This window comes from Taurulus bubalis (assembly GCF_910589615.1).
Source record: "Taurulus bubalis genome assembly, chromosome: 6".
Classification (NCBI taxonomy): Eukaryota; Metazoa; Chordata; class Actinopteri; order Perciformes; family Cottidae; genus Taurulus; species Taurulus bubalis.
In genome coordinates this window covers 18,266,644-18,292,544 of record NC_136594.1, presented here as the reverse complement: position 1 = coordinate 18,292,544, position 25,901 = coordinate 18,266,644, and the positions used below count along the sequence as shown (strand labels likewise).

General features: G+C 42.5%; 3 protein-coding genes across 4 annotated transcripts; all 3 read right to left on the bottom strand.

Annotated features, from left to right (window-relative positions):
* Positions 1-306: 306 nt before the first annotated feature.
* On the bottom strand, positions 307-7,260 carry dcaf15 (DDB1 and CUL4 associated factor 15; the record flags this gene model as incomplete). Its single annotated transcript, XM_079219378.1, has 13 exons — positions 307-1,160; positions 2,043-2,158; positions 2,278-2,382; positions 2,476-2,558; positions 3,221-3,343; positions 3,658-3,749; positions 3,847-4,470; positions 5,252-5,413; positions 5,498-5,643; positions 5,768-5,874; positions 6,033-6,171; positions 6,449-6,546; positions 7,165-7,260. The coding sequence occupies 13 exons, from the start codon at positions 7,258-7,260 to the stop codon at positions 1,105-1,107; spliced, it is 1,947 nt and encodes a 648-aa protein (XP_079075504.1). The 3' UTR covers positions 307-1,104.
* A 286-nt stretch (positions 7,261-7,546) lies between these two features.
* On the bottom strand, positions 7,547-14,540 carry khsrp (KH-type splicing regulatory protein; the record flags this gene model as incomplete). Its single annotated transcript, XM_079220360.1, has 18 exons — positions 7,547-8,421; positions 8,545-8,735; positions 8,944-9,150; positions 9,359-9,450; positions 9,539-9,657; positions 9,769-10,068; positions 10,166-10,290; positions 10,673-10,771; positions 11,006-11,195; positions 11,303-11,401; positions 11,612-11,759; positions 12,352-12,409; positions 12,504-12,575; positions 12,683-12,741; positions 12,852-12,888; positions 12,974-13,027; positions 13,108-13,210; positions 14,451-14,540. The coding sequence occupies 18 exons, from the start codon at positions 14,538-14,540 to the stop codon at positions 8,413-8,415; spliced, it is 2,052 nt and encodes a 683-aa protein (XP_079076486.1). The 3' UTR covers positions 7,547-8,412.
* Positions 14,541-15,446: 906 nt separating this feature from the next.
* On the bottom strand, positions 15,447-25,494 carry LOC306737372 (mitochondrial adenyl nucleotide antiporter SLC25A23-like). Of its 2 annotated transcripts, XM_079219098.1 has the most exons (12): positions 25,358-25,494; positions 23,764-23,980; positions 20,397-20,520; positions 20,166-20,253; positions 19,100-19,211; positions 18,660-18,818; positions 18,401-18,553; positions 18,205-18,318; positions 17,908-18,075; positions 17,679-17,826; positions 16,558-16,740; positions 15,447-16,083 (listed from the first exon to the last, which is right to left on the bottom strand). In XM_079219098.1, the coding sequence occupies exons 2-12, from the start codon at positions 23,956-23,958 to the stop codon at positions 16,073-16,075; spliced, it is 1,455 nt and encodes a 484-aa protein (XP_079075224.1). In that variant the 5' UTR covers positions 23,959-23,980; positions 25,358-25,494; the 3' UTR covers positions 15,447-16,072. The 2 variants fall into 2 exon arrangements, with proteins under 2 accessions (XP_079075224.1, XP_079075225.1); XM_079219099.1 differs by lacking the exons at positions 23,764-23,980; positions 25,358-25,494 and adding an exon at positions 23,034-23,144.
* Positions 25,495-25,901: the final 407 nt, after the last annotated feature.

The following is a 25,901-nucleotide window of genomic DNA, read 5'->3' as shown; positions in this document are numbered from 1 at the left end:
AATTAAATGTCTCCGGCCCAAACTATTGCTGGTGCAGTTAACCTTGATGAAATTAGGAGGTGCTTCTTTTTTTAAACTTTAGGAAATGTCCATCAGTTGTAACCAGTTCAAGAAAAACACAGATTATTTTTTCTTAGATCTGAGTAACTCAAGATCTAATAATCCAGTGATTCATGAGAACTACTCACTTGACACTAGACTTGCAAGCCAGTATATGTGTAATGCTCACATTGAGTCTGTTGAAGGATTCTAAAAACAGTCTGCAAAGAAACTTTGAACATTTTTATTTTCACAAAATATCCCAATAGAACCTAGTCTTACTTCCATGCCAGTAAACCAGCTGTTGACCGCCCCCTCCCCCCTCCACTATGACATAGGTTTAAAAAAAGATCTCAAAGAGTCAAGTGACTTACTGGATTCAGTTTCTCTCATTTTAAATACTGTAGTCTGGAACCAACCCAGCTAGACTGAACTGGTCCAGGCGAGAAAACAACTTGTTCAGAAGCAGCAGAATCTGTCAAATGTTACATACACATTAAACATGCATTCACTCTCTCTCTCTCACACACACACACACACACACACACACACACACACACACACACACACACACACACACACACACACACACACACACACACACACACACACACACTCTTTATGGATGAAATCCCCTTGGTGATCATCACACAGGTGCAGGCAGATATTGCATATGTTCAGTTACAGACACACACGAAAGAAACACTCGCACTACAATAACAGTACGGCTTTATGTAAAAAAAAAAATTTAAAAAAAAGAGAAAGAAATTAAGTAAAACCAAAATCTTCGTTCAGTCCAGCTCTTCGTTTTGGTGGTTTCAATAATGCAGCACACACTTACAAAAACAACAAAAAGTCAAATTAAACAGATACCATCCAAAGACTTCATCTTTTCAGCATCTGTAGCATTCCTGGTTTGGTTTCAATTTGACACGTGTTTGAGCTACATGTTACCGAAGCTCAGTTTTGCTCAGATTAAGGTGGAGCTCCGTACCGACGACGAGGCCATGTCAGTGTGTATCTGTGTGTACGTTTGTGTCTGTTGCTTTGACCCTTCTTCTTTCTTCATAATACAATCCAGGTGCATCGGTCACTATCTGCCAACACTTGCAGAGACGAGCCTAGTTGAGAAGATGAGTGAGTGAATTAAAATGCACACTTATCTACACACACAAATAAAAAAACAAGTTTAAATACTGTAAAACCTCCAACAGTGGCTGGAACCTTTGTCTTAAAAACAGGCAACATAACGTCTGATCACATCCAACTCAGTGATTGTTTTAGCAGACAGAGAGGATACAGACATCATACCTCTTAAGAGTTTACTGCAATAAAAAACTGTGCCACTAAAATTTATGAAACTTTAACTAACACTACTACTCAATACTACAACTGAATTTATGCGAAACAAACACTTAAACGAGTCGACAAATACATAGAATTATATATAGAATTCCATTCTATTTATAATTATGTCTTCTGTAAATTGTGCATGTAGGTTCACTGTCATAATGTAATGACTTACTGGGACACTTAAATAGAACAGAGTCATTGTTAATAATACTCGTAACAAGTGTCAAATGTCTGCTGTGAACAAGGCCTCTTGCAACACACTTAAAAAGGAGCATAATGTTCATTATTCATTCCTGCTGTGTCTGCAAAATATGTACTGCGGTACAAGTACAGCAAAAGGTGCTAGTAACTGTGAGGGAGTGTCACCTAAATGGCCAAGTTAATGCCAAGTGTGCAGTTTACTTCTTTTTTTTACCTTTCTGTAAACATTCCAGCTTTTTGTAAAGGTACATTCAATTACAATGTACACAAAATGGTCCCCAGCTGTCCAGATCTAGACACTAGTTACTACATTCAGCTATATTTGACCTTTGACCTGGATGAATGAGAATTCTCATACAAAGACATCTGGAGAACATTTTTGATCCAGTATTCGGTCTGTAGTTGATATCAGGACACTGAATGTGTGCTCAAATGTGTACACAACTCACCTTTGTGTAGGGCTTCGTTGGTCATGCGATTAATGTAACGGGAGCTGCTCTCGGGAACCAACCACTTCATCACTGTGTTCACACAGGACTTCCTGTAAGAGCTCCACACACTCCCACTGACAAGAGAGATACAGATAGACACAGTTAACAAAACAGAAACCAAGGGAGCATAACAAGAAAGAGACGGACAGAAAGGTGTGTGTGTGTGAGAGAGGGGTTGGCAGTAGCTCCTCACCTGGTCTGACCTTTGACCTCTGTAAGGTCACCTACGCCCACGGTGCAACACACACCTGTGTTAAGGTCCCAGCTGACCTGCAGGTTAGAATGATACGTGTTTGGCCTGGGAACAAAAGCAATGAAAGGCAGATTAGCGGGGAGAGAAAAAAGATGCAGAGCTGGAGAAGGATTTATTTTTTATTTTTAGGACAAGTACCTGCAGTGCTCTTCTTCCGAGTTGGAGAAGGCCAGTAACAGCAGCCCAATGTTGATCATCACAGTGTTGGTTTCAGGACACACCTGATACACATCATACACAGGACAAATGCAAAATAGTCTTCTTTTTTTCAAAAACATGAGCTAAAACCCAATCTCAATGGGAAACAAGGTAGTAAATAGGGATGGTCATAATTGTTGTAACTATTGTCTTCATTCAAATATATTTTATTGAGCCAGGATTATGTGTTGGGCAAACCATCGTGTCAATGCTCATTTCAATTTACACACAAGAAACTATATTTCTTGGAATCTCAAATATTAAATGCATAATATAAAAAATACAGGTTTGCATTTTGAGTTAAAAAGGTTCGTCTTTCCACTGATCCAACAACTTCATCAAAATAAACCCTTAATTCACACTCTTTTCGCACACAAAGCAGCGGGGAAGTGTTTCTGTGGCACGGTTAAAAGTCTCATTAAGCCATAAATAAAAAGATCACAGAGAACTACTGCACTAAAGTAAAAAACTGTGTACTGGACAACTCAAGTGATAATATTTTCTGAATAGCTCGGAAAAATAAAGTGAACCCAAAGACTGCAGGTCTAATGAGACTTTGAATTTGCAATCCTATCTATATTGGAGGAAAACTATGTTTCGTTTCAATATTGTTTTTAGATATAGTGTGAGTGCACAGTTCTGTGTGTGTGTGTGTGTGTGTGTGTGTGTGTGTGTGTACACTGACCTCTAATATCACAACATCATAGTCGCTGAAGGAGCAGAACTGAGGGGCCCAGGCAGCATCGCTCCTGATGACCTCATTGATAAGATACTCAAAGTCTAGAGTCAGCTGCTCCACACACACACTCTGCAAGAGTAACACACAAGTTCAAACGTACGCAAACATTTTAAAGGTTTAACATGCAGACTTAACACAGAACCCCTCACTTAACTGACTACAAACACCTTAGACTGTGTTCAAACCAACATTGAAGCAAGCAGGGGTTCTACCCTCGCACACTGATCTGTCTAATAAACACTCATGAAAAGTACAGGGATCCCCTCTGTAGCCGACAGACAACCGTTTGGTAGTAAGTAAAGAATGATCAACCAGTAGAGCAACTTGATAAATATTCCAATGTTTCTGAATTTACAGCCAGTTAAACAGACATATACACGCACCGGTCCATTGTGTGGCCCGGTGACCAGCTGCAGGTTTCGTCCTTTAAGGTCAGTGACTGTGAAAGGTAGCTGAACTTTATCATCCTCATAACCTGGAGACACAGAAAAAGAAAAGAAGAATGCCATTCAGCTTCAGATCAGAGGGTTATTCATACCCTCATTCTGCGTGTCCTCCCCTCATTCTCTTACCTCCTTCACCGCCTGTATTCTGCTCGGTTGCCCCTGGCTGTTGAAGCCGATAGTGCAGACGTGAATAGTTGACATATCCAGGCTCGCTGGGGCCTCCCTCCTGGGATGAGGACGGGGATGAAGGGGATGAAGGAGATGAGGAACAGGAGGCAGGAGACATCACTTGTTCAGAGCACTGTGGCAAACTGTGGCTCCCACCTGATGTTGACGCTTGTGGCAAACTAGTCCGTCTCTCCTCATCCCGCCTCTCTCTACAATCCTCCTCGTCCTCGTCATCCTCCTCATCCTCTCTCCTCTCTACTTGTATCCCTTTGTCTCCTAGTGTCTGCGCGGCCTCTTCTTCACCACCAACTGGTCTCCTTTCTGCCTGGCTTTCCTTTTCTTTCCCTCCTACTCCCTGGGCCAGCCTGAAGAGGTCTGCTGCAAACTCCCGGGCTCGCACTGCTGCTTGCGATTGGCTTGGAGATGAGGGAATTGGAGCAGGTTTGCTCGGTGGCAGTCGGCTTTCGGGAGATCCCCGAGGTAATGAGGATGAAGCCGAGGTGGAGGAAAAAGATGGGGAGGCTTGATTTGACAGAGCTGCTCTCTTTGTGTAAAGGATCTGCGACGACTGACCCTGCTTACCTAAAAGAGACATACAAATGGATGTGGAAATCTGGCTACAAAATATCAGACAATGAAAAATCTTAAATGAATGACAATTAGTATCGGGCACAATAATTGGTAATTTTCTCTTTATCAGTGTGAAACAAAGTTTGCATTTTGGAGACATGTCAGAATTTTCTGATGTGGTGTGAAATTGTTCCATCCTCCCATCAAATTGAGTAACTCCTTATAATGACAGGATCTGACCCTTTTCCTTAAAGTTACTCCATGGAACTTTCATTTTGTGTTCATTTTTGCGGTCCATGTAGACGTAAGTGGTAGTCTTTCCAAGCACCAGAGTCCCTTTAGAAAAAGAGTAATTTTCTGCTATTGAGACTTGGTTCTGGTTCTCTCGTGCCTCCCTTCCATCCAGCGGCATGGTGTCTGTTTTGCTCCCAGCGAGGACTGGTGAAGCAGCAAGGCGAAGCTCTGCTCTTGGTTGCTGCCAGAGGCCCTTCTGAGCTTTGGAGTTTCTGGTGAATCTGCATGATTTCATCTGATTTTGCGCAGTAGCTAACCCGGTGGCACAGATGACAAGCATTAAGAATGACTAGTTGAAATAGCCCATTTTGTCGTAGATAGTCTCATTTTTTTTCATGTAGGTCATAAAGAGGAATCAATATTACATTGAGACTGTTTCATAACCATTTGAACGTTCCTCACTAAGTGTGTAGCCCTATCCTATATGAAAACAAAGTCTGACACAATGATTTTAGGCATAAGAAATTTGCTGAAACTGCTATTTGTGTTTGTATGTTACCTGGGCAGAGTGAGATGCCGCAGGCCACCAGAGAGTAGCTAGTGTTTAACAGGATGACCTGGTCCTTCTTCAGCTGGAAAGCTGGCTGGAAAGTGGGGAACGGGTACACCACCTGGTACCTGCTGTTGAGTACATAGCCATGCTCCAGACACTCACCACTTCCTGGAGAGAGAAAGGGATTAAGTCAGAAAGATGGAGACAGTGAGAACAGTAAAGTAGTCCATCCGTGTGTCTGGGTGCGTTTACCTGTGCGTATGGTCGTGGCTGAAGGAACAGGGCAGCAGTAAGAGCAAGGTTTAGGAGGCGGCATGGAGGCAATAGTGATGTAGATGTCTCTGTTGTTTTCATCACTCATCATTAAGTTCATCAGAACAGAGCTGGAACTGCGTGTACTGGGCAGGTAGAATCACGTATGCACAACAATTACTCATTACCTTCACACTGCAACAACACAATTCTAGCTCAAACTGCTTTAGCCCCACAAGGCTGTTGATTTAAGTGTTAATTATTCCTTACTTGAAACCAAAGATGACAATTTTGGAGTGGTCATTTGGCCACTCACACACAGTCAGGTACAGGTCGCTGTAGATTTCCTCGCCTGCAAACAGACGTACATGATGGACCTAAAGAGAAAAAACAGACAAAGAACATGAGAACTACACATCCAGTTATAACCCACAGGACAACATGATATTGCATCCAATTAGCCCTTCTGGTTTATATGTGAATCTTTTGGATAGAATTCATAATGGTGTTAACAAGTACAAGACCTTTCGTTTACCTGTTTGAGTCTACTGTGTAGGTTGAACTCCCACCAATAAAGATGGTAGGTATAGAAAGAGAAATCATCATCTTCTCCACAGTCGCTGGTGTAGGACAGAATGTAGCGGCCGCATTTGGTAAAGCCAAGAAAGACATGTCTGGAACCAAAAAAGCTACACATCACTGTCATAAACGCCCCAGCTTGAAAAATATTAGTCAATCCCCAGGGTGGTAGGGATGCACCGTCCCATACGTCAGATTTGTATTGGCACCGATGGTGACTTTATTAAGCAGTGCAGGTATCGACCATGACGTGACGGAGCCCGAAATAAATTATGTTTCTTAATTAATGTGATTATGTTGCATCAGTGCATCCCTACTAGCAAGATCCTATTCAGACGGAGCGTGAAACCCATTTAGTAAACAAACACTGACCCTGCTCTCAGGAACTCCTCGCTGACGATGTTCTTTAATGGGACACAAACTCGAGGTGGCAGCTTCCTAAACAGACGCTGAGAAAACTGTCCCGACAGCTGCAGAACAGGCAAGAGAGTGGATTAAGTAGACCGTAAACAGTCATCACTTACAGTGCAACATGAAGCATATAAACGTGTGTAGAAGATATGAAGTTGCAGTACGACTGAAATAGCCTTGTCGGTGGTTGTGGATACAAAAACTACGAGGAACATTCTGCTTCCTTCGAGGCCCTGCTCAGCAACACACCTCACCTGGAGTAGTTTAGGAGGCTCGAGCACACATAGCTACAGTACATACATTGTCTGTAACGTAAAAATGGTTAACGTGAGGTGATTTGCGGCGTTTCTGGGGGTTGAGGTTCCATTTACGAGTCGTGAGGTACAGCTGAAGCTAACGCTCATGGAGCTTTAACTTAGCTAACACGCGAACTATTAACATTGAATGGTCTATGAGCATGTTATCAAACCACACTGAGAGGCAAATAATGAGACACCTTGGCCGATAACTCGAGGTTTGCACACTTTGTAGGATTGGCTAATTAGCCACCTGCCTTCGATTAGCGTTAGATGTTAGCTTCCAAGCTAGTTAGCAGCTAGCTCCGAAAGCAAGGCTTTCATTATTCACGAACCACTCTTCCGTGATTAATACCGCGCATTGTGTGGATTCATGCCTACCTTCCCACGCATGAGAAGCTTCACGACATGGTCTTTGTGTTTTCTTTGAGCTTTCTGCTTGCCATCGTCCTTTTCTGATTTCGAGCTGGGCGCCATCTCCCACTGTCCGGTTGTCCCTCGTTAAAGTTAGGCTCGTCCTGATTGGTCCACTGGACGCACGAGACTGCCCTCACTCGCCGGTGGATACATCCATCAAAACCAAAGCAAACGGTAGTTCACAACAGAGGTGGCATCCGGTAGGAAGCCACTACATAATGATGCAGGTATGTCTGCAACAGTCTGACTTTCAGCACTAGAATCCAATTATAAAATCAGTCAAACATGTCGTTTGATCCAACACGACTGAAGCAATACGTATAAAACACCATGTTAGCACACAAGGTAATTTCAATGTTTTATTTTAAGTATTTAAAAACAAGCAGTAAAAAATAACATCTAAAAAAAGAAATCAGCATACGGTAAGGGAAGCTATTGGAACAAAAAAAACAAAAAAAAAAACAATAGTGAGAAATGAAATAGAGGGCAGTCACACACACAAACTCATACATGCACACACAACCAACTTACAGTCTATTAGGACAGTTTGCGCCTTTTTACAGCCAACTCACACATTTCAGTTCAGTAGCATACACTGTATACAGACACAGCCCTCTTGAAAGGAAAATAATTACAATGAATAAAATTAAAATCAGAAATCATGATGGCAGGTAAAAATACACCTGCAACATAAACACTGGGAATGCTTAAAAAAAAAAAAAAAGTTAAAAAAGTACCAAGAACAAGAAAAGGAAAAACAAAAAGACCAAAAAGGTTGCTTTTTCTTACAAACATAACTTCTGAGTATATTCAAAATACTGCTAGACAATTTTTTACCCTCAGGAAATTGATGGGGAAAAACACTTAAATGTGAGTCAGTGTTGATATGCTGTTGTGCTAGCTTGCAAACTACGATGCTTATTTCACTTTTTATTAAATGAGCAAAAGTATTACACTGTGTGTGAGGTGAAGGGGACAACCGAATAGTAACCCAAGTAGCTGTTTAGTGCTTTGTTCAATGCATGGGCAAAATGTGTTCCCTTTAACTTCAATTTTGACTTTAAAAAACAAACAAGGTTTGAATAGAAAATGTCTTGGTGGATGAGTAAACCATGGTCTTGTCTTGTTGAAGCCAAAAATGAAATCTCTTGATAGAAAAAAGAAACTAGTCCAGAGAGCCATCACAACCTTCCAAAGGGCCGAGCCAATCGTTTACTGGGCCTGAAATGAGAAAGTCAAAATGTAATCGGTTTGTAAAGTAATGTGAACAGTTGGTTACTTTTTTGCTACCTAGACCGTGGCAGCTACAAGGTTAATTTTAAACACTGGTCATTGATGTGCTACCTGTTGTCCCTGCTGTGGAGGAACTGCCTGTCCAGGTGCCTGTCCTGGCTGTCCATAGTAGGCAGCCTGCTGTCTGTAGTACTCAGCCCAGGCAGCACTGTAGTCCTGCTGGCCTCCGGCTGCAGCTCCGCCTGCTGCTGCTGCAGTGGCGGCTGCCGCTGCCGCTCCTGGAGCAGCTCCAGCCCCTCCGGCTGGCTGGGCTGAAATAAATAAAAATATAACACTTGTACTGGATACACAGTCATGTGCTAGTTTCATTGCACAGTAAACTACGGACATCAAGGTAACTGATTAATTGAATCATACTAAATGTAGGTCAAGCAATACTCTATTCTCCCAGACGCAAGAACCGTGTAGTTTATAACTCACTCAACAAAATAAAACTCTGAGCCCACTTACCCATGCCCATCTTTTTGTAATACTCCTCCCAAGCTTTAGTGTAGTCTGGCTGGCCCCCAGAGGCCTGTGGTGCCTGGCCCTGGTCCCCTGGTGCTGATGCACTGGCTCCAGGAGCCTGGGCTCCCATGGCGCCTCCTGGCTGTTGACCATAATATTGAGCATAGTATGCCGCCCATGCTGCGTTCGGGTCTGCTGCTGCCGCCTTACCTAACAAGGGTGGGGGGGACAGTATACATTAAGTAATGACACACACACACACACACATACATACATACATATATATACATATATTACACACACTCCTTCAGACAATTCACAAAGTGGCTTACAAAACATAGAAAAAAAGTCAACATTAGAGAGTACAGAAACAATATTTGGGAAGAATGGAAGTGAGTGAACAAAGTAAGGGACTTACTGGGGTCATGTGGACCTGGGGCTTGCCACTGCTGCTGGTAGTTACTTCCCCAACCCTGTGGACAGTACTGGGGGCCACCAGGCGAGCCTCCACTGCAGAGAAGGAGAGGGCCGTTTAAAACAAACTGAAATGGAAATTAATGAAAAAAAATGAAGTCAAGTGTTTGTGGGTTTTACTTACTGAGAAACACCACCAGGAGGCCCTGGATTATAAGGGTTTGGATTATAGGGACCACCTGGACCACCAGGACCACCAGGGCCCCCTGGACCAGGACCTCCACCGACTGGACACAATGGAGCCTGAAAAAAAGGAGAAAAACATTCAAACTACTTAAGTCAAGAGGATGCTATCGTTTGACAGCCGTTTAAACAATACATTCCTTCTCTGCTCCTTGAGTAACTTGAACGTACCTCAATCTTCTCTTCTATAAGCTGCTTTGCGTGGTCAATTTGTTGTGGGGACCCTCGGATGATGAACATTTTAAAGTTAGGGTCACCGTTTGGTGGCGGCTGACGAGAGATCTCCACAAATGCACCAGTCTGTTGGTTGATGGACTTGACATTCTCTCCTCCTCTGCCAATGACAAGCCCACATTTGTGGGCGGGAATGGAGAAGGTCATCTCTCCTCCCGGAGGACCCCAATTCCCCTGGCCTCTACCTCGTCCACGCCCACCAGGTGACATACCTTCTCCACCAGGACCGTGGGGGCCCTGTAGAAGACACAGGCCACAGTTTAGTTTGACTGTTCCATAGCAAAGCACAGTTTCTGTTATCAGCATGGAAATCAACACTTAAATAAACACCTACCCCTTGCCCACCCTCCTCTCGGGCACGGATGCTCTGTAGCAGGTCAGTGATGATTGATGCAGCATGCTGACACTGGTCTGGTGGACCCATAATATGGGCTATTTTTTCAGGACCTGTACCATCATCTGTAAGGGATAACAAAATGGCAGACAGGTTTATTGGTTGGGCTTTGTACAGGGACTGAAACGAAAAACTATTAACTGGCCTAGCTGAAAATGTTGGAATAACAGCACAATCAAGAAAATATAAATTGCCTTTTCCTGCCAACAAAATAAGGGGAGAAATTACAGATTATTAAATGAAGCATCTTTAGTAGATTTAATTGTCCCTGTAAAGCATTTGTCATAAACCCAAAGCTGTATATTTATCATTTTATAGTGTTTTGATTTATTAGATAATATTTTTCTCCACCCATGCATTAACACCGCTTAGCAGGCCACGGGGGGAGACCAAGAGTTGTAATTGAAATGTTTGACGTAATGAAATAGGCAGTTTAATCCTCCTCACCTGGTTTAAACTGTATCTTCACACCAGCGTCGCTCTGGATTTTCTTGATCATCTCCCCACTTCTGCCAATTACAACTCCAACAGAGTGGCGGGGCACAGCTATCTGTAAAATTACAAATACAATTGTGATAACTGCTCAAAACAGTTTAGTCTCAGTCATTAATCAAAATTATGGCAAACATGCATCAGGAATTCACACATTATTATTCAGTCATTTAATCATGTTAATTTTATGCAATTTGAGCTCGGCTGTGGTCAGGTTGAGGAAACAATGGAAAATGGTTTTAAAATACAAAAATGACAACCAACTGCTGAAATAAACGCAACGATTACTTACATCGATGCCGCCGCCACCGCCGCCAATACCACCGCCTCCTCCTTGTCCGCCGCCTCCCCCTCCCCCTTGTCCACCGCCACCTCCACCTTGTCCGCCGCCTCCCATCCTTGAGCCGTAATCACCTCTGTCTGCAAAGCCGGCATGATCCCTGTCTCGTAGAATCTCATTAACCATATCCTTTGCTTGCTAAAAAAAATGTTATAAACAGAAAACACAATGATTAGAAAGGTAAATAGGGGGCATAAAACATCTCCTGCGAAGCCAAAACTATCTCCACTGTGCTTAAGAAGTACCTGCACTTTGTAGGGGTCTCCAATGATGCGTAGGGGTTTATCTATGTTGGGTGGCTGGGATCCATCTTGAATAAGAATCATTTTCACTCCAGCCCGCTCCTAAGATTTTACAGGAGAAGAATATTACATTAAATCACACAAGGCAACTATACCTTAAATAGCATGTTACACTATTTACTTGTTATAATCCACTTAAACTCAGCACAGACTCAGACCCAATATCGTAATTTTCTTTCTAATATTTGTAGAATAAAATCACTTAGAATCATGTGATCATAAAGTTATATTAAGGTACCCTGTGATTCTCACCTGTAGCTGTTTGATGGTCTCTCCTCCTTTACCTATAATAAGGCCGGCCTTGCCTGCAGGGATGATCATCTCCTGCATGGAGCCCGACTGCCCATTAGGCGTCTCATGACCCCGTGACACTATGTCATCAATAAGGGCCTTGGCTCTCCTGGAGGCAAAATAAAATGAAAGAAGGGTGATGAAACAACTGAAGTAGGGATATAGGGATATAAACATCTCATTCTCAATGTGTTCAGATTAGCTTGCTAGAATGATCAGCAATATGATCATAGACATCACAAGGGGTTAAATCAGACAGTAGAGTTAAATCATGCCTCGATGTGAGCCACTAAAGCTGGAAACAACTATTGACTTAGATATGATTAGAGCGTGGACCATAGTTGGGGTTTAAGTGTGACAATTGTATGGGACAAAAAGTACACCGCCTGTAAGGAAGTTCTGCCAAGAGACAACACTACATAGACTTAGAAAAGTCTCAATAGTGCGAACAGTCTTCATTGTACAAGCGAAAAAAGGAAATGGTTAAGAGCTTGTATAATTTAATTTCTTGTGATACTAAACTCTATGAACACATTGTGTAATCTGATTAAGTCAGCAATCAATATCAGGTAAGTTTAAGATAGTTATTTCCCTACTTGATCCAAAAGACACTGAACAAAAACCTAACTTTGTCTTTGCGAGTTGAGTAGATGCATCATCAATTGGGAAATGCATCATCTTAAATGGGAAAACCAACTTACTGTATGGCATCTGGTGACCCAGTCAGAGAAACAGTTCGGTCTGGAAGGCCAGCGCTGTCTGTGAATGAATATGAAAATATTTATCAATCTAACCAAGCTGGGGGGAAAACCATTTGTCGACTTAGTACATCCGATGTCAGCATATAACTCACCGTGCGCAATCTGGACCTTGCAGCCAGAATCCTGCTGTATTTTGTTAATTTGTTCACCTCCTCTGCCTATGACTTTAGGAACAACAGCAAAGATGTTAGTTTGATTTAGATTTTAGTTTGAACAAGTGTGAAACAGTCATCTTGGCCATGGTTAAGGAAAATTATGTGCATGTACTTACTGAGGCCAACCATGCCATCAGGCACCCTGAACTCTTCCGTCATTGTGGAGGGTCTGACACTGCAGGCAAGTTAAGAACAAACAAAGATATAAGAATGATATATCCAAGTCATAACCTCAAGCACCAACGGTGTTGCTGTACAACAAACACAAAACATATATTTGTATACCTTTGTTGGGACAGGGCCGCCAGCTGAGCTCCAATAGCTGTCAGAGAAAGAAAATGTGGTGAGTAATTGGAAACTGAACCAAGCAAGTGTTTGTAATAGGATCAATTAGTGATTTAACGTACACAATGCAGAATCAATTTCACTCTGTGATGCTACCTTCTTGGCATCGGGTTCATCTGAAAACAAAAAAAAAAGTTAATCTACAACGTAGACTAACAAATGCAGACAACCTGCCCGTTTGTGCTGATTTTTTTACCTGCTTCTTCCAGGGATCTTTTCTGTGCCGAAAATGGATAGTTCTCAGCTCCACCGTTGTTGCTCACTGAGGAAACACCGTCTCCGCCGATTTTAGCTGCAATCTAGAAAGACATACACTGGATGAACAGTCTACAATACACCCTGAAATTGTTAATATAAAGATACATCATCTCATTTGATTAAGCACTACACATATACATTTTTTTTACAGGAGGAGCACTACACTGATGTGGTGATCTGGGCCTGGGGACCACAAACTCAGAACAGCCTTTGTCGGGGTATGGCATTTGAAAGACACATTTAACAGTCAGAATGGGTCTAACTTGGTATTGAGATGCATTGTGGGAATACTAAAAGTCAAGGTATCCTGTCTCTGCTTCTTCTCTTTTGACCACGTTTTTAAAGAGAGTCTCACACGTGCCTCAACTTTATGAAAGAGCAAAACAAAAATTGTTGGAGTAACATTAGTACTTATAATATTTTTCTACACGTTAAAAGCGAGGGGCTATGAGATGCAATACACCAACCGTGCCTACATTCAACTGATAAATAAATACTCTAATAAGATTATCATTTTGATAATCGATTATTTTGCTTGCTAAATTAAAATGTTCAACTTTAGGCGACTGCTAATTGCAAATAACTGGGTTTGGTGATGCCCCTCGAGTAACATAAATTAGCGTTAAATCGATAAATCATGATTATTTTTCACTAACGTTGATCAGTACAAAGACCCGTAAGGTAACGTGGGCCGTGAAGGAAAGAGCCACTGACTACCGTTACCGGACATTACGGTGCCTAAATACCCACGAACCGAGCATCCTTTTGTCTATTTAACGCTCGTTATCAACACAACAAACCAGTCAGTTGACCTCATTTCACAACAAGCATAAGGTCACACCAACGGTGTTAATGGCTCAATTATTCTAAAATGGCGTTTTACACATGGACGAGGCTCAAACTTCCCGATCAGCTCCCCGTTAACGATAATAACTAACCAAGCTAACTTAGCTCGAGCAGCTCCCGTTGGTCCGTTTAACTTCACTCACATGATCCCGACAAGTACTTTCCTCTTGTTAGCTAACGTTGTACACGAACGAGTCACCTCCGCCTCTGCCGCTGCTCAGGCCAGCCCGCAAACATTTCATCTGACTAACGTTACACCACCTGGCGAGAGTGTAAGACAAATGAATGGCTCCTAGCTCCTAACGCTAGCTCCTAGCCCGCTTGCTAGTTGCCACCAGCTAACGTCACGGGTGATTAAGCTAGCTGCGGTTTCCCCACCAGCTAACCAGCGTTAGCTCCCCGGCTGCCTCCTCTTGCGGTGGAGCACTTCATTACCTGTCTGGCTCGTTGTACTGCATCCGCAAAAGCGTCGTTTTTCATCCCAGCACCGACTCCGTTCGTCGGCAGACCGCCGTAATCAGACATGCTGCTCACAAGGGGCGAGTAGACACAGGGGGCAGGCTGGGTAGCTGTGGCCGGGTCAAGCTGCGCAGAAGCGGGAAGGCTGAACGAGAGCGCACGGAGACACCAGTGTGCGTGTCGTGATAAAGCCTACCACGCCGGCAAACTTCCTTGCTTAAAATAGCCAATCAACGATTCTTTCAACCCCCGCGTCTTCTTCTGCTTCCTCATTCTTTTGGGTGTTGACGTCCAACGTCATACAGCGAAAATACCGCCCCCTCCTGGGTTGCAGGATCCTTACACCCTGCTGAGGCCAGGCTTTTTAAAAAATACATTTACAGTTCTTTATTGCCTACTTGCATTAAGCCATGCATTATATAATGGATTAATCATATATCTATATATATCTATATATCTATATATATATATATCTATATATATATATATATATATATATATATATATATATATATATATATATAGATATATATATTGGTAGCAAAGTCAACATGATAAACTTAAATAAGCCATTGGCCCCTAATCTACATGTATTTTGTATCTTGTATCTGACACTTCATTATTTGAAAATTACAGATATGTAAAATAAAGCTTTACAAAAAAAATCTGATCAATCATATTTGTTGGGAAACCATGAAGTGGAACTGAATCTGCTTTTTGCTATTATAGTTGCATTTGCTTGTATAATTTTTAAACTGCACAGCCAAAGCTACTCAGTCAACCCACATTAAATGGATGAGTGTAACCAGTAGTGTAACAGCAGCTAAGAATATGACGTTCTTAGCTACAGTTGCTGGGTAAAAGGTTAAATGGGTTGAGCCAACTAATGTGGACAAATTGGTAAATATTATTGCAATGATTTCATTAGGCTGTCATGTCTACAGAAAGCTACAACATCCCAACATTTCAGTTCTTCAGAAAAAAAAGCAGCATTTATTTAACAAAAGCAGCACCATGCATGCATTTATATACACATAATAAATACTGACACATCAAAAATGTTCATTGGCATTAAATCTAATTTCTTATTGTTTTTAATGATATAGACAACGCAAACATTTTAACTTAGTGTTGAACCTGCACATTGTGCACACATAGTTTCTGAAAATACTGTGTGGCACTGGACCCTGTAGAGTGTTTCAAACATAGGAACATTTAAAACATGAGCATTTTTGCTTGAGACGTAACTATGAATCCTCTACGCTTCTTGATTTGGCTTTGGTAGTTCCACTCCTATAAAAAAAATAAAGTCCTTTGTTGTGCTTTATGCATAAGTAATCCTTACAGGAAAGACAAGATTGACAGTGTCTCCTTCTGTTTTCACCATCCTGTGTTTCAGTCATCTTTGGAAAGGTAGGTTCGGACATTTTTGTTGTTGTTTTACAATTATTTATGTACTTTAGCATTTGTAACATTTGTTTGAGACATGTCAATCAAAGTCAGAACTCTGTAACTCCACCAATGTGCAGCGACTTCAGGTTCCCCTCACGTACAGAACAGGAAGTTGAATCAGTCTTCCTATCAATCGTGTATCTTCTCTATATACCACCTACAGGAGAGAAAAAATAATGCTGTAGGAATGTAACCTGGCCTTCTTTACCTGTTCATTCTCATTCTCATTCACGTTCATGCATGTCTTCATCTGTCCAAGTCAATGCAGTAGCAGGACACTGATGGATTAGCTTTCACACAACTACATGCACTGCAATGCAATATATCATCCAAGTAACTCATCACAGCTGCTGACGTGTCAGGGGAGGTCCTCCAAGTGTGAGGTTTTGACAACAGATTCTAGAAAATGATGATCTGTTGTTTGTTTTTCACTTTTCCTTCCATGGGCTATTTTCCATCCCATCATCATCATCCTGAACACTCACGACCTGTGATCACAAGACCATGTATTCATCCACAGTCAAGGCCCATGTCTTCATGCACTGCCAACAGATTTGTACGTGCTTGTAGTTGAAAGCCACCTCAAACCATCAAACCTTGCTCTACGCCTTCTCTTTCCCACCCCTCCTACCCTCAATGTCCACTCCCAGGATTATCCTTGTGTATTCGTAGACGACGTAGGACACGCTGACAGCAGGGATGACTTTCAGCAGGTTGGGGGAAATTCCTCGATAAAGTCCAGGCACACCCTCCTGTGTCAAGATGCTGCGAAGCGAGGCCAACATGGAGGGTTGAGGGGCTCCCTTCACTGAAGCTGAGGGGAGAGACACAGATGAGCAACAGTCTCTCACTACATGTGACTCTGATGAACTGTGGCAACTGGTGCTGATGCACAGAAGTCGTGTTTGCTCTTGATACAAATTGTAAGTTTGGAAAACTAAGTTAAGAGGGCATCACAGTGAGTTTGCTTCTTATTTTTTAGCTCATCAGCTACATATGTGGTTAAAAATCTGGCATTTCATGTATTATAAAAGACAGAATAGATTTTCTAAAGCGCATCAGGCAAAGACCTTGGAAACAGTAGTGGTACAAAAACATCTTAACTCAAGGTCCACTTATTTTTAACCACATCTCGCAAACTCTAAATAAACTGCATATCAGCAAGCGAGTAGATTTCCATACCATGCTGATATTAATATAAACCAATGGTTCACAAAGAGGTATGAAGTCAATCTAGTATATTATACACAATCTTTATTAATTTAGCTAAATCATTGAAAGGGTCCTTAATTCATAGTCTTAGAGTGTTTTGGTTTGCACAATTAGCATGCTCCTGTGTACACACAGATGGATGACAAATTAAAGGAATAAATTTGCCTCATTGTGGAAAAATATACGAAGCATAAGAAATGCTCTTTGCAGTTATCAGAACTAGACCCAGCTGCACATTTATGGAAGATTTTGGGCTGATAGGAGGAGGTAAGTCAGGAAATCAAAACAGGGAGGTAAAACAAATGCTTGACGAAGGCGACTGGAGAGAACCAGAGGCCTTTCGATAAATTTAAAGTGTTGACAGAGTGTGAGATGAAGACATTTCTTTTGTAATGTATTCCTCCAGCAGTGTTAAAGGGAGCATTGAAAGACTTGTGGCCCAACACTTAACAAACAGACTTTACATTGTTTTTTTACTGTAATTTTGCCGCCCATCGGTATCAATATTAGTATGACCAATATTTATCAGGTTACCCTGACCTTGTGCCTGCATTCGAGTGCGGATCAGTGCCAGCGGGTAACTCGCCAGCTGTCCACAGGTGCTGGAAATGGCACCACAGCCGACCAGCACCATGACCCCTGGGTCAGCTAAACCTCTGTTCCTGTTGAGCCAGGCAAACTTCAGAGTCTGTGGAATAGACGGAGTGAGAAGAAGGAAAACGCAGAGGAGAAGCAGTGCGACAGCAGTGGGCTTTTATGTCTTTCTGACCTCGTAGACAGCCAGGTCGATGCCTGCGTAAGGGACAATACTGAGCAGGTTGGGTATATAGCCTTTGTAGAAGGCTGTGACACCTTCTCTCTTAAGGATCTGTTTGGCACAGTCTGCAATTCCTGAGTACTGGCCTGTTTTTCTAAGTGTGAGACGGGTCTTCAGCACCTGTGTGGAGTAGCGAGGAGACAAGAAGGAGGGACAGAAAGAGAAAAGACATCATTCATTTCACTCGTCACGCATTTTCTTGACACATTATGAATAGTATCTTTTATGCGCCTATTACCCTGCTATTACCTCCATTGGGTAGATGGCTGTCTGAGCTGTAGCTCCAGCCAAAGAGCCGGCTACAAACCTCTCATGAAGCCTCAGACTTCTTGTCTCATTTGTGCTACGCATCACATTCTTGATCTAGAAGTTACAGAGCAAAGGAAAGGATAAAGTAAACAGAATTTGAGAGAGTTGGAATCATGAACAAATGGTAATACTCCACCTGTTCATAAGCTGTGAACTTAATAGCAGTTTCTGGGGCAATCTTAAGCACATTGATTCCATTGCCCCTCCACAACGACCGCAGTCCTCCTTCTTTCAGCATGTACTGAAAACCGTTCAGCACATTCCCTTTAAAATCAACGAAACCATGAACCTGGAAGAACAGGGTCAGATAGGTTAATCTCAAAGCTCTGTGCCACAGATCCAAAAAAAACTTTCAAAAAATGAATGATCTAAGATATGAGCTCATTCCGACTGACCTGACGGAAGACTTTGAGGCGGTCTAAGGGGGCAGTCCCACTCCGAGATACGGATCCAGCCAAGGCTCCAGCCATCAACTGCCGCCACACATAGCCAGACTTCTTCTCCTCCTCAGAAAAATCATCTGGGACTGTCAGCTGCTCACCTATATCTAACATCTACTGAACCCGTGGTGTAGGGAATGAGGACCAGATATTATGACAAGAAAGGGGAGAAAGGAAGAGGGAAAGAGTTGGAATAAAAAAGGCACCATGAGTGACAACTCAAACTCTTTGTTAAATTCAGTGTTCAAGTATGTTCAAGTATTGCAAATAATGTGCGTTTGTTTGTTTTGCAAGCATTGCTTTACAGATGCTTTAAGCAATTGATGCTTTAAGACAACTATGTCGTCATTTGGAGATACACCATGCTGTTCTTGTTCAGGTGTGTGTGACCTCACCATAGAACGTTTCCAGTAGCGCGCTATGTCTTCCATGTTAGTGAGAGGCTTAAACAGGAAGAAGTCTCGCCACTCATTCCAGTCAATAGTCATGGTACCGTCTCTGTCCATTCTGATGGACCAACACATAAACAAGTAATGAGTTATAGCGTGTGAGATCAATGATTTGGAAATAGCATTAAGGAATCCTTTAATGCCGTGGCAGTAAAACAATTAATGAGAAGACGCTTCTTGGCTTTCTAAAATCTAACCTAAATCTACAAAACTAATGCTGCTTTCAAGACACTGAAGTAGGAATTGCAACACTTACACAAAGTAAAAGTACAAATATTGAACTCTAAAAATGCAGTTCAACATTCAGGCACCAGGTGCAGGAAAATTGTGATAACCCTGATCTGAACTTTGAAAAGAAAAACAACAGCAATAGAAAATAACTAGCATGTAGCTCAGCGGACTGGGTAATTGTGCCATTACTTCCACGGCAGGAGGGGTGGACTGGAAACGTGCACAAGGAGGGTGGAAAGTAAAATGTATCTAACCTAGTGTATTTTGTATCATTTCAGGATGCAAAGCTTAGATGTGTGATGCTTAAAAAAACTCAATGAATATCAACATTTTTGAATGACAGAGCAGTTGAACTCAAACTATAAACCACTTACTCAACACACTCAGAGATTTGTTGTCTTCAATTGTGTTAGTCCACAAGACAAATGACTGAATAGTACCTTGGCTGTTGGTGTGACTGTACAAAATGGTGAAGCTCACTATTCGCTGTTGTGATTTTCTACTTGAGCTAATCCTTTAGCATGAATGTTCATATAATGTGGTTTCTGAACTACTATGCAAACTAGTCAAGCTAAAAGCCCTCCACTATATTACATTTATTGTCATTGAAGCCTATAGCAAAGTAAAGAAACCTTTAGCGTCAATGTTTCAGCCCAGGTGTAAATACCGGAGGTAATGTAGTAGTAGTGATGGGAGTTGTTAACATCCAGGCCAGGTTTGTGGATGTTCTCACTTCAGAACCTAATGATGTATAATCAGATATCAAATTCTCTTAGCAGACCTTTGCAGAATCTTGGTGGCATCCTTGAGGCTGATCTCTACACCAACGGTGTGTAGAGAGTGCTGGATCTCTGCTGCATCTATCTGACCTGCAAACATCCGGCAGTCACACGCAGTAAGAAAGAAAGAGAGAAGTCAGAGCATGGAAAAGATAGTTAAGTAAATATGAACATTTTGAAGTAATAGTGCCATCAATTATTATTTCAGCTGTGAGCTGTTGGCTGCTACAGACCGTCATTGTTCCTGTCCAGGCTTTTAAACATTAGTTTGAGCTCTTTTTCATGGGTGCGAAGATACTGGGTGAACTCTTGGAAGTCCAGTACTCCATCCTGGTTGGTGTCCCCGGCCTCCACGATCTGAAAATACAGAGAGCCAGGTCAATGAAAAAAGTTACAGTTAGCCAGACGGTAGGTTGTAAAGACAAGTGCAAAAATGTTTAAAAAAACTAATGTGCATTTTGCTTTCTTACTGGTACAACAATTTAGTTTTCACCTATCCACACCAGGATCACCATTTGATGTTGTTGGATTCTTGTAAATGCAATCTATGATTCAATCTGTGCAACAGCATAAGTTTGTTTAGTTTATCAGTGCAAATAAAACAGAGGTGACAATGACTGCTTCAAAATACCACAAGATCAAGATTGCACTCCATGTTTGTAGTCTTTAAATACTCCTCTACCCTGACATCTGTTGGACAAATAATGCTACATCATGTAGTTGAGGAATGACCTACATAAAAAAGTGTAAAATATTGAACACTTTTGTTATTTTAATTATTTGTCTGTTGAACTACACAACACATTCTAATGGTCTAAAAACATAAAATAATATATACTATCTCGTTGACCATGCAGCTGGTAGCTCTGCATTTGCAGTTGCTAATGACAATGTATTTGAGATTTTAGTTGGAGCAGCAGCGTCTCTTCTCGGAATTTACCAGAAACGTGGGGAAGCGCGCAGGAGCGCTTGTTCGTCGGGCTAAAGAGGAGGCCTACAGAGGTGGGGACAGGATTCTGTACAACCAGGCCAGAAAGACACTGACGAGGGAGATCAAGGTAGCTAAGAAGAGCGAAACTGAAAAGCTGGGGAAAAGGTTTTCAGCCAACAACTCCTCGTCAGTTTGGAGAGGCCTGGAAGTACTCACGAACTACAGGAGACCATCCCCTCCCACTGAGGACAATCACAGACTGCCTTACGACCTGAATGTGTTCTATTGCCGGTTTGAAAAGCCCACTTCCACCCCGCCCAACTGCCCCATCTCTCACCTCTCCCAAACAACCCCCAACCTTTAAGCGCTCCATGATCATCCTGGTCCCCGAGAAATCCTCCATCACAGGATTAAATAACTACAGGCCCGTCGCCCTGACGCCTGTGGTCATGAAATCCTTTGAGAGACTGGTGTTGACCCATCTGAGGGACATCACAGGGCCCCTGCTGGACCCCCTGCAGTTTGCCTACAGCGCAAACAGGTCGGTGGATGATGCAATCAATATGGGACTGCAACATATACTGCAACACCTCGACTCCCCAAGGTCACGTGCAAGGGTTCTGTTTGTGCACTTCAGCTCAGCATTCAACACTATCATCCCGGAGGTACTTCAACCTAAACTCCCAGCTCACCGTGCCAGCCCCCACATGTCAGTGGATCAGGACGCAGCAGGTGAGGCTGGGAAAAATCACATCCAGCACCCGGACTATAAGCACTCTGGTGCCCCCCCAGAGATGTGTGCTGTCCCCACTGCTCTTCTCCCTTTACACAAATGACTGCACCTCAGGGGACCCGTCTGTTAAACTCCTGAAGTTCCCAGATGACACAACGATGATCAGCCTCATCAGGAACGGTGATGAGTCTGTGTACAGACGGGAGGTTGAACAGCTGGTCAACCTGGAGCTGAACAAGCTCAAAACTGTGGAGATGACAGTGGACTTTAAGAAAAGCCCCAACACTAAGTATTGAAAAAGTGGGCCCAGCTAGATATACTGTTACGTAATCTCTGACATGGTCTAAATCAATGGTTTCCTAACCTTGTTGGTTTATGACCCCCTAAAGCAAAGCTGTCTTATTGTGGCCCCTCATCACCAGTTGTATAGGTCTCTTGGTTGTGGTCCGTTCAACCATTGAGTGAACATTTCCCAGAAATCTACAGAAAAAAAGGATTAAAGGAACTTCTGCAGCTAATTGGATTCAAGTAACTTTGTGTGGCAAAAATAGTTTTCTACTACACAAAATAAATACAGGATACAAATATGTGAAAAGAGATCAAGTGTAAGACCAAGAGAAAGGTTATCGTTCTCATCTTACAAAGTCCTGCTCCTTGTACTGAAATAGACAGCATACCGCCCTTTACATGCACGCACGCACACGCACACGCACACACACACTTTAACATTTATTATGCACTTTGTGGGGACTTGCATTTTATCCCCAAGGCAGGTCAAATAGTCCACGATGTGGCTGTGTGAAGATACATGAACGAATATATATATTCACATTCACAGAAACAAACATACACACACACACACACACACACACACACACACACACACACACACACACACACAGAAGAGAGAGAGAGAGAGAGAGAGAGAGAGAGAGAGAGAGAGTGAGAAAGTGACAGTGAGTCTTCTTGACGACCCACACACTTTTTGCCAAAACAAACAGTCAAAGACAGACTGACGGGAGAGACACAGACTGTGTGTATTCACAATAAAGTTCTGCTGTTGATGTTCTTGGCTTCTGCTGTTGCACAAACAGAAACGGCAATTAAGAAGGATCAAGTAGATTCTACATACAGAACTAGAAATGTGCACTCAGATCTCCAGGTGTGTCTGCAACGACCACTGCTGCATTGTACATACATACTTACAGGCACAATGAAAAGAGTAGTCAGTGAGGAGTCCGCAGTCAATCAATGTCCTTGAGTATGCAGCCATATACAAGCACCCAATATAACATGGAGTTTGGTGCAGCAGTATGCATGATCCGCCATGGACAGACACAGATACACACTGTGCCAAACATACAACCGATCTCATTATTTCCTGGTGGAGATAATAATGACAAAAATGTGAAGGTTCTCACAGCAGGCCTTCAATGAATGTTTAATAGATGTGGAGAGGAGGGATCATTGGGTCCTCTGATTCACATTCGAGAAGGAAATGCCTCTAAAGAACCCCCCTCTCTCTCACACACATACACAACAGCACAGAAAGAGAGAGGCAGTTTAACCACATAATTGGTTGACACAGTGGCTCTGCAAACATGCCATCTCTAGTTTACTTTTTAAGCAAGAGGTACTTTATGGACCAGATAGTAAACCACCTCATTGTTTGGTCAAATGGGTCTCTATCTCTGTGTGCACGTTGTTCAACACAGTTTTAGTAGGGAACAGATAAGGGGTAATTTATTGACTGACTGATGGAGACAACGTGTCAGATGACCAGACCCACCGAAGAACAGGGACGCTGGGAAGTTATCTAAAAGCCTCGATATAAACAACTGTATTTGTTTAATGTGATACAAGGTAATACCCACACCCCACACACATGCCCAGTAAACACACAGGTGTGTTCGATACAGGTGTCCTGCTGTCTTACCTTCTCCAGTGAGCCTTTGGAAAGCCCTCTGGCTGCCAGCCCTGTCCGCAGTTCGAGGATGTCGATGTGTCCATCTTTGTTGAGGTCCAGCTGGTCAAACAGCTCCGCCCAGCGCCTCTCCCTCTCCGGGTCTGTACCAGGAGATTTGCTGTCCTCGCAGTGCGCCGACAAGAACCAGGTCCATTGGGGTCTCATAACTGGTGCCAGTCAGGGTAAGCTGATGGTATACAGGGGCTTCAGTTCAATCGCCACAGACTGACACAGAACAGTCCTTACATCTCTAGTCTTAATCCCACAAATAGGTACTTGTACAGCAAATAGATTCAAAGACTTTTCAAAAAGAAGTATGGACTGATCAATCTAATCAAAACATGTGATTTACATTGTGAGACTATAGTGGTTCCCAACCCGGTGGTCGGGGGAAACCCGATTCTGAGGGGTCATTAAAGGAAAACTCCATTGATTTAACATTGCAATCCTTAAACATTGTCAGACTCACACTGTTTTATTAAAATTGATTAAAATGGATGCAGCAGAACCAGAGATATTTGTTTTTTATTCCACGTTCTTCTTCCCTGACAAAACTTGGCGCCTACATTGCCCATAATGCAATTGGACCACCACCAGTTCAGTTAGAGATTGGGGTGAGTTATGCTGCTGTTGGCTAATGTAGCCTCAAGCCTGTCTATTTTGTAAATGACAATTTAACAATTTTGGAACGACAATTAGGCAAGAAGATAACATTAAGAATACAATTCACTGGTTGAATGGACCACAGCTAGTAGACTTATGAAACCAGTGGGGTCACAAGCAGACATAGCTTTAATTTAAGGGGTCATAAACCAAGGGGTCATAAACCAAAACTCATATGTAATCTAGACTAGTTTACATTTGGCTGGTTTACACAGTGGGTTCCTGATATGTTGTCCTCCAGCATAGGGCATCGTGCCTTTATCCCCTATGCTGGAGGACACAAGGAACACTGGGCACCACAGCCATTTGATTAAAAAAGTCAGTTTGCATCACAGGTCTGGTTTGTGTTGTAACATAATGTCTCAGTGTCTATCCCCATTAAGAAACAAAGCTATAACACTGGTATTTATTAAGACATGTTTCAAACTGGTAACATGTATTTTTTTCAAGGTCTGAGAAATGTCCTGGGTCGCCAAACATATGCATTTGCATTTTTGCCCTTTCTTTATTATTTAATTTTCTATTATTATTTAAATTTTATACGCTTTGCTATTATATTGTATTGTATTCATTGAGGATTTCTTATACTAAATATGTTTATGTCTCCTATAGTAACCTTGCTTGCTGCTGCTGCCACAAACAAATGTCCCCCTGGGGATTAACAAAGTATCTATCTATCTATCTATCTATCTATCTATCTATCTATCTATCTATCTATCTATCTATCTATCTATATCAGAAGTGGAGCAATAACTGATCTTTATATACAGTATAATGTATAGCTCGATCTACAAACAGCAGACACGAGCCATTTAGTTCCATATAAATATGACCGCGCTCAACTTGATCTTCTCACTGGTCTAATGACCAAATATACGATTCCATTTTGTGACTCACTCACTGTCTGTTTATCTCCAAGTCGCGGCCCATGGTAGGGTGTACGGGATCCGGGGTCCGGACCCAAGAGGAACCCGCGCGTCCGGATCTCAGTCCACGGGTCTGACTCCGTCCAGAAACTGGATTTGACGCGAAACGAGCAGGTCCCTCTGGATTCCGCGGGTCCCGGGGCGTCTGCGTCACCGCCACGGATCTAGTCCGTCTTTTAGATTTCACAACGACTGTTGTTGAAGAAGCAGGAAGCGAGAGAAACACGGCCAGTGTCAGATCCGTGTGTGTGTGTGTGTGTGTGTGTGTGTGTGTGTGTGTGTGTGTGTGTGTGTGTGTGTGTGTGTGTGTGTGTGTGTGTGTGTGTGTGTGTGTGTGTGTGTGTGTGTGTGTCTGGTGCACACCCACCCAGTACAGGCTGAAGGAGGACACTAGAGACACCTCAACAGTGTAGGCATGTACGGTGTCTTGTACCAGACACCTATTGTTTATTATTGATGCAGACTGAGAATTGACGGAGTTTACGTCTCTAAAATTGTTGCAAAATCCTGCATCCTGCC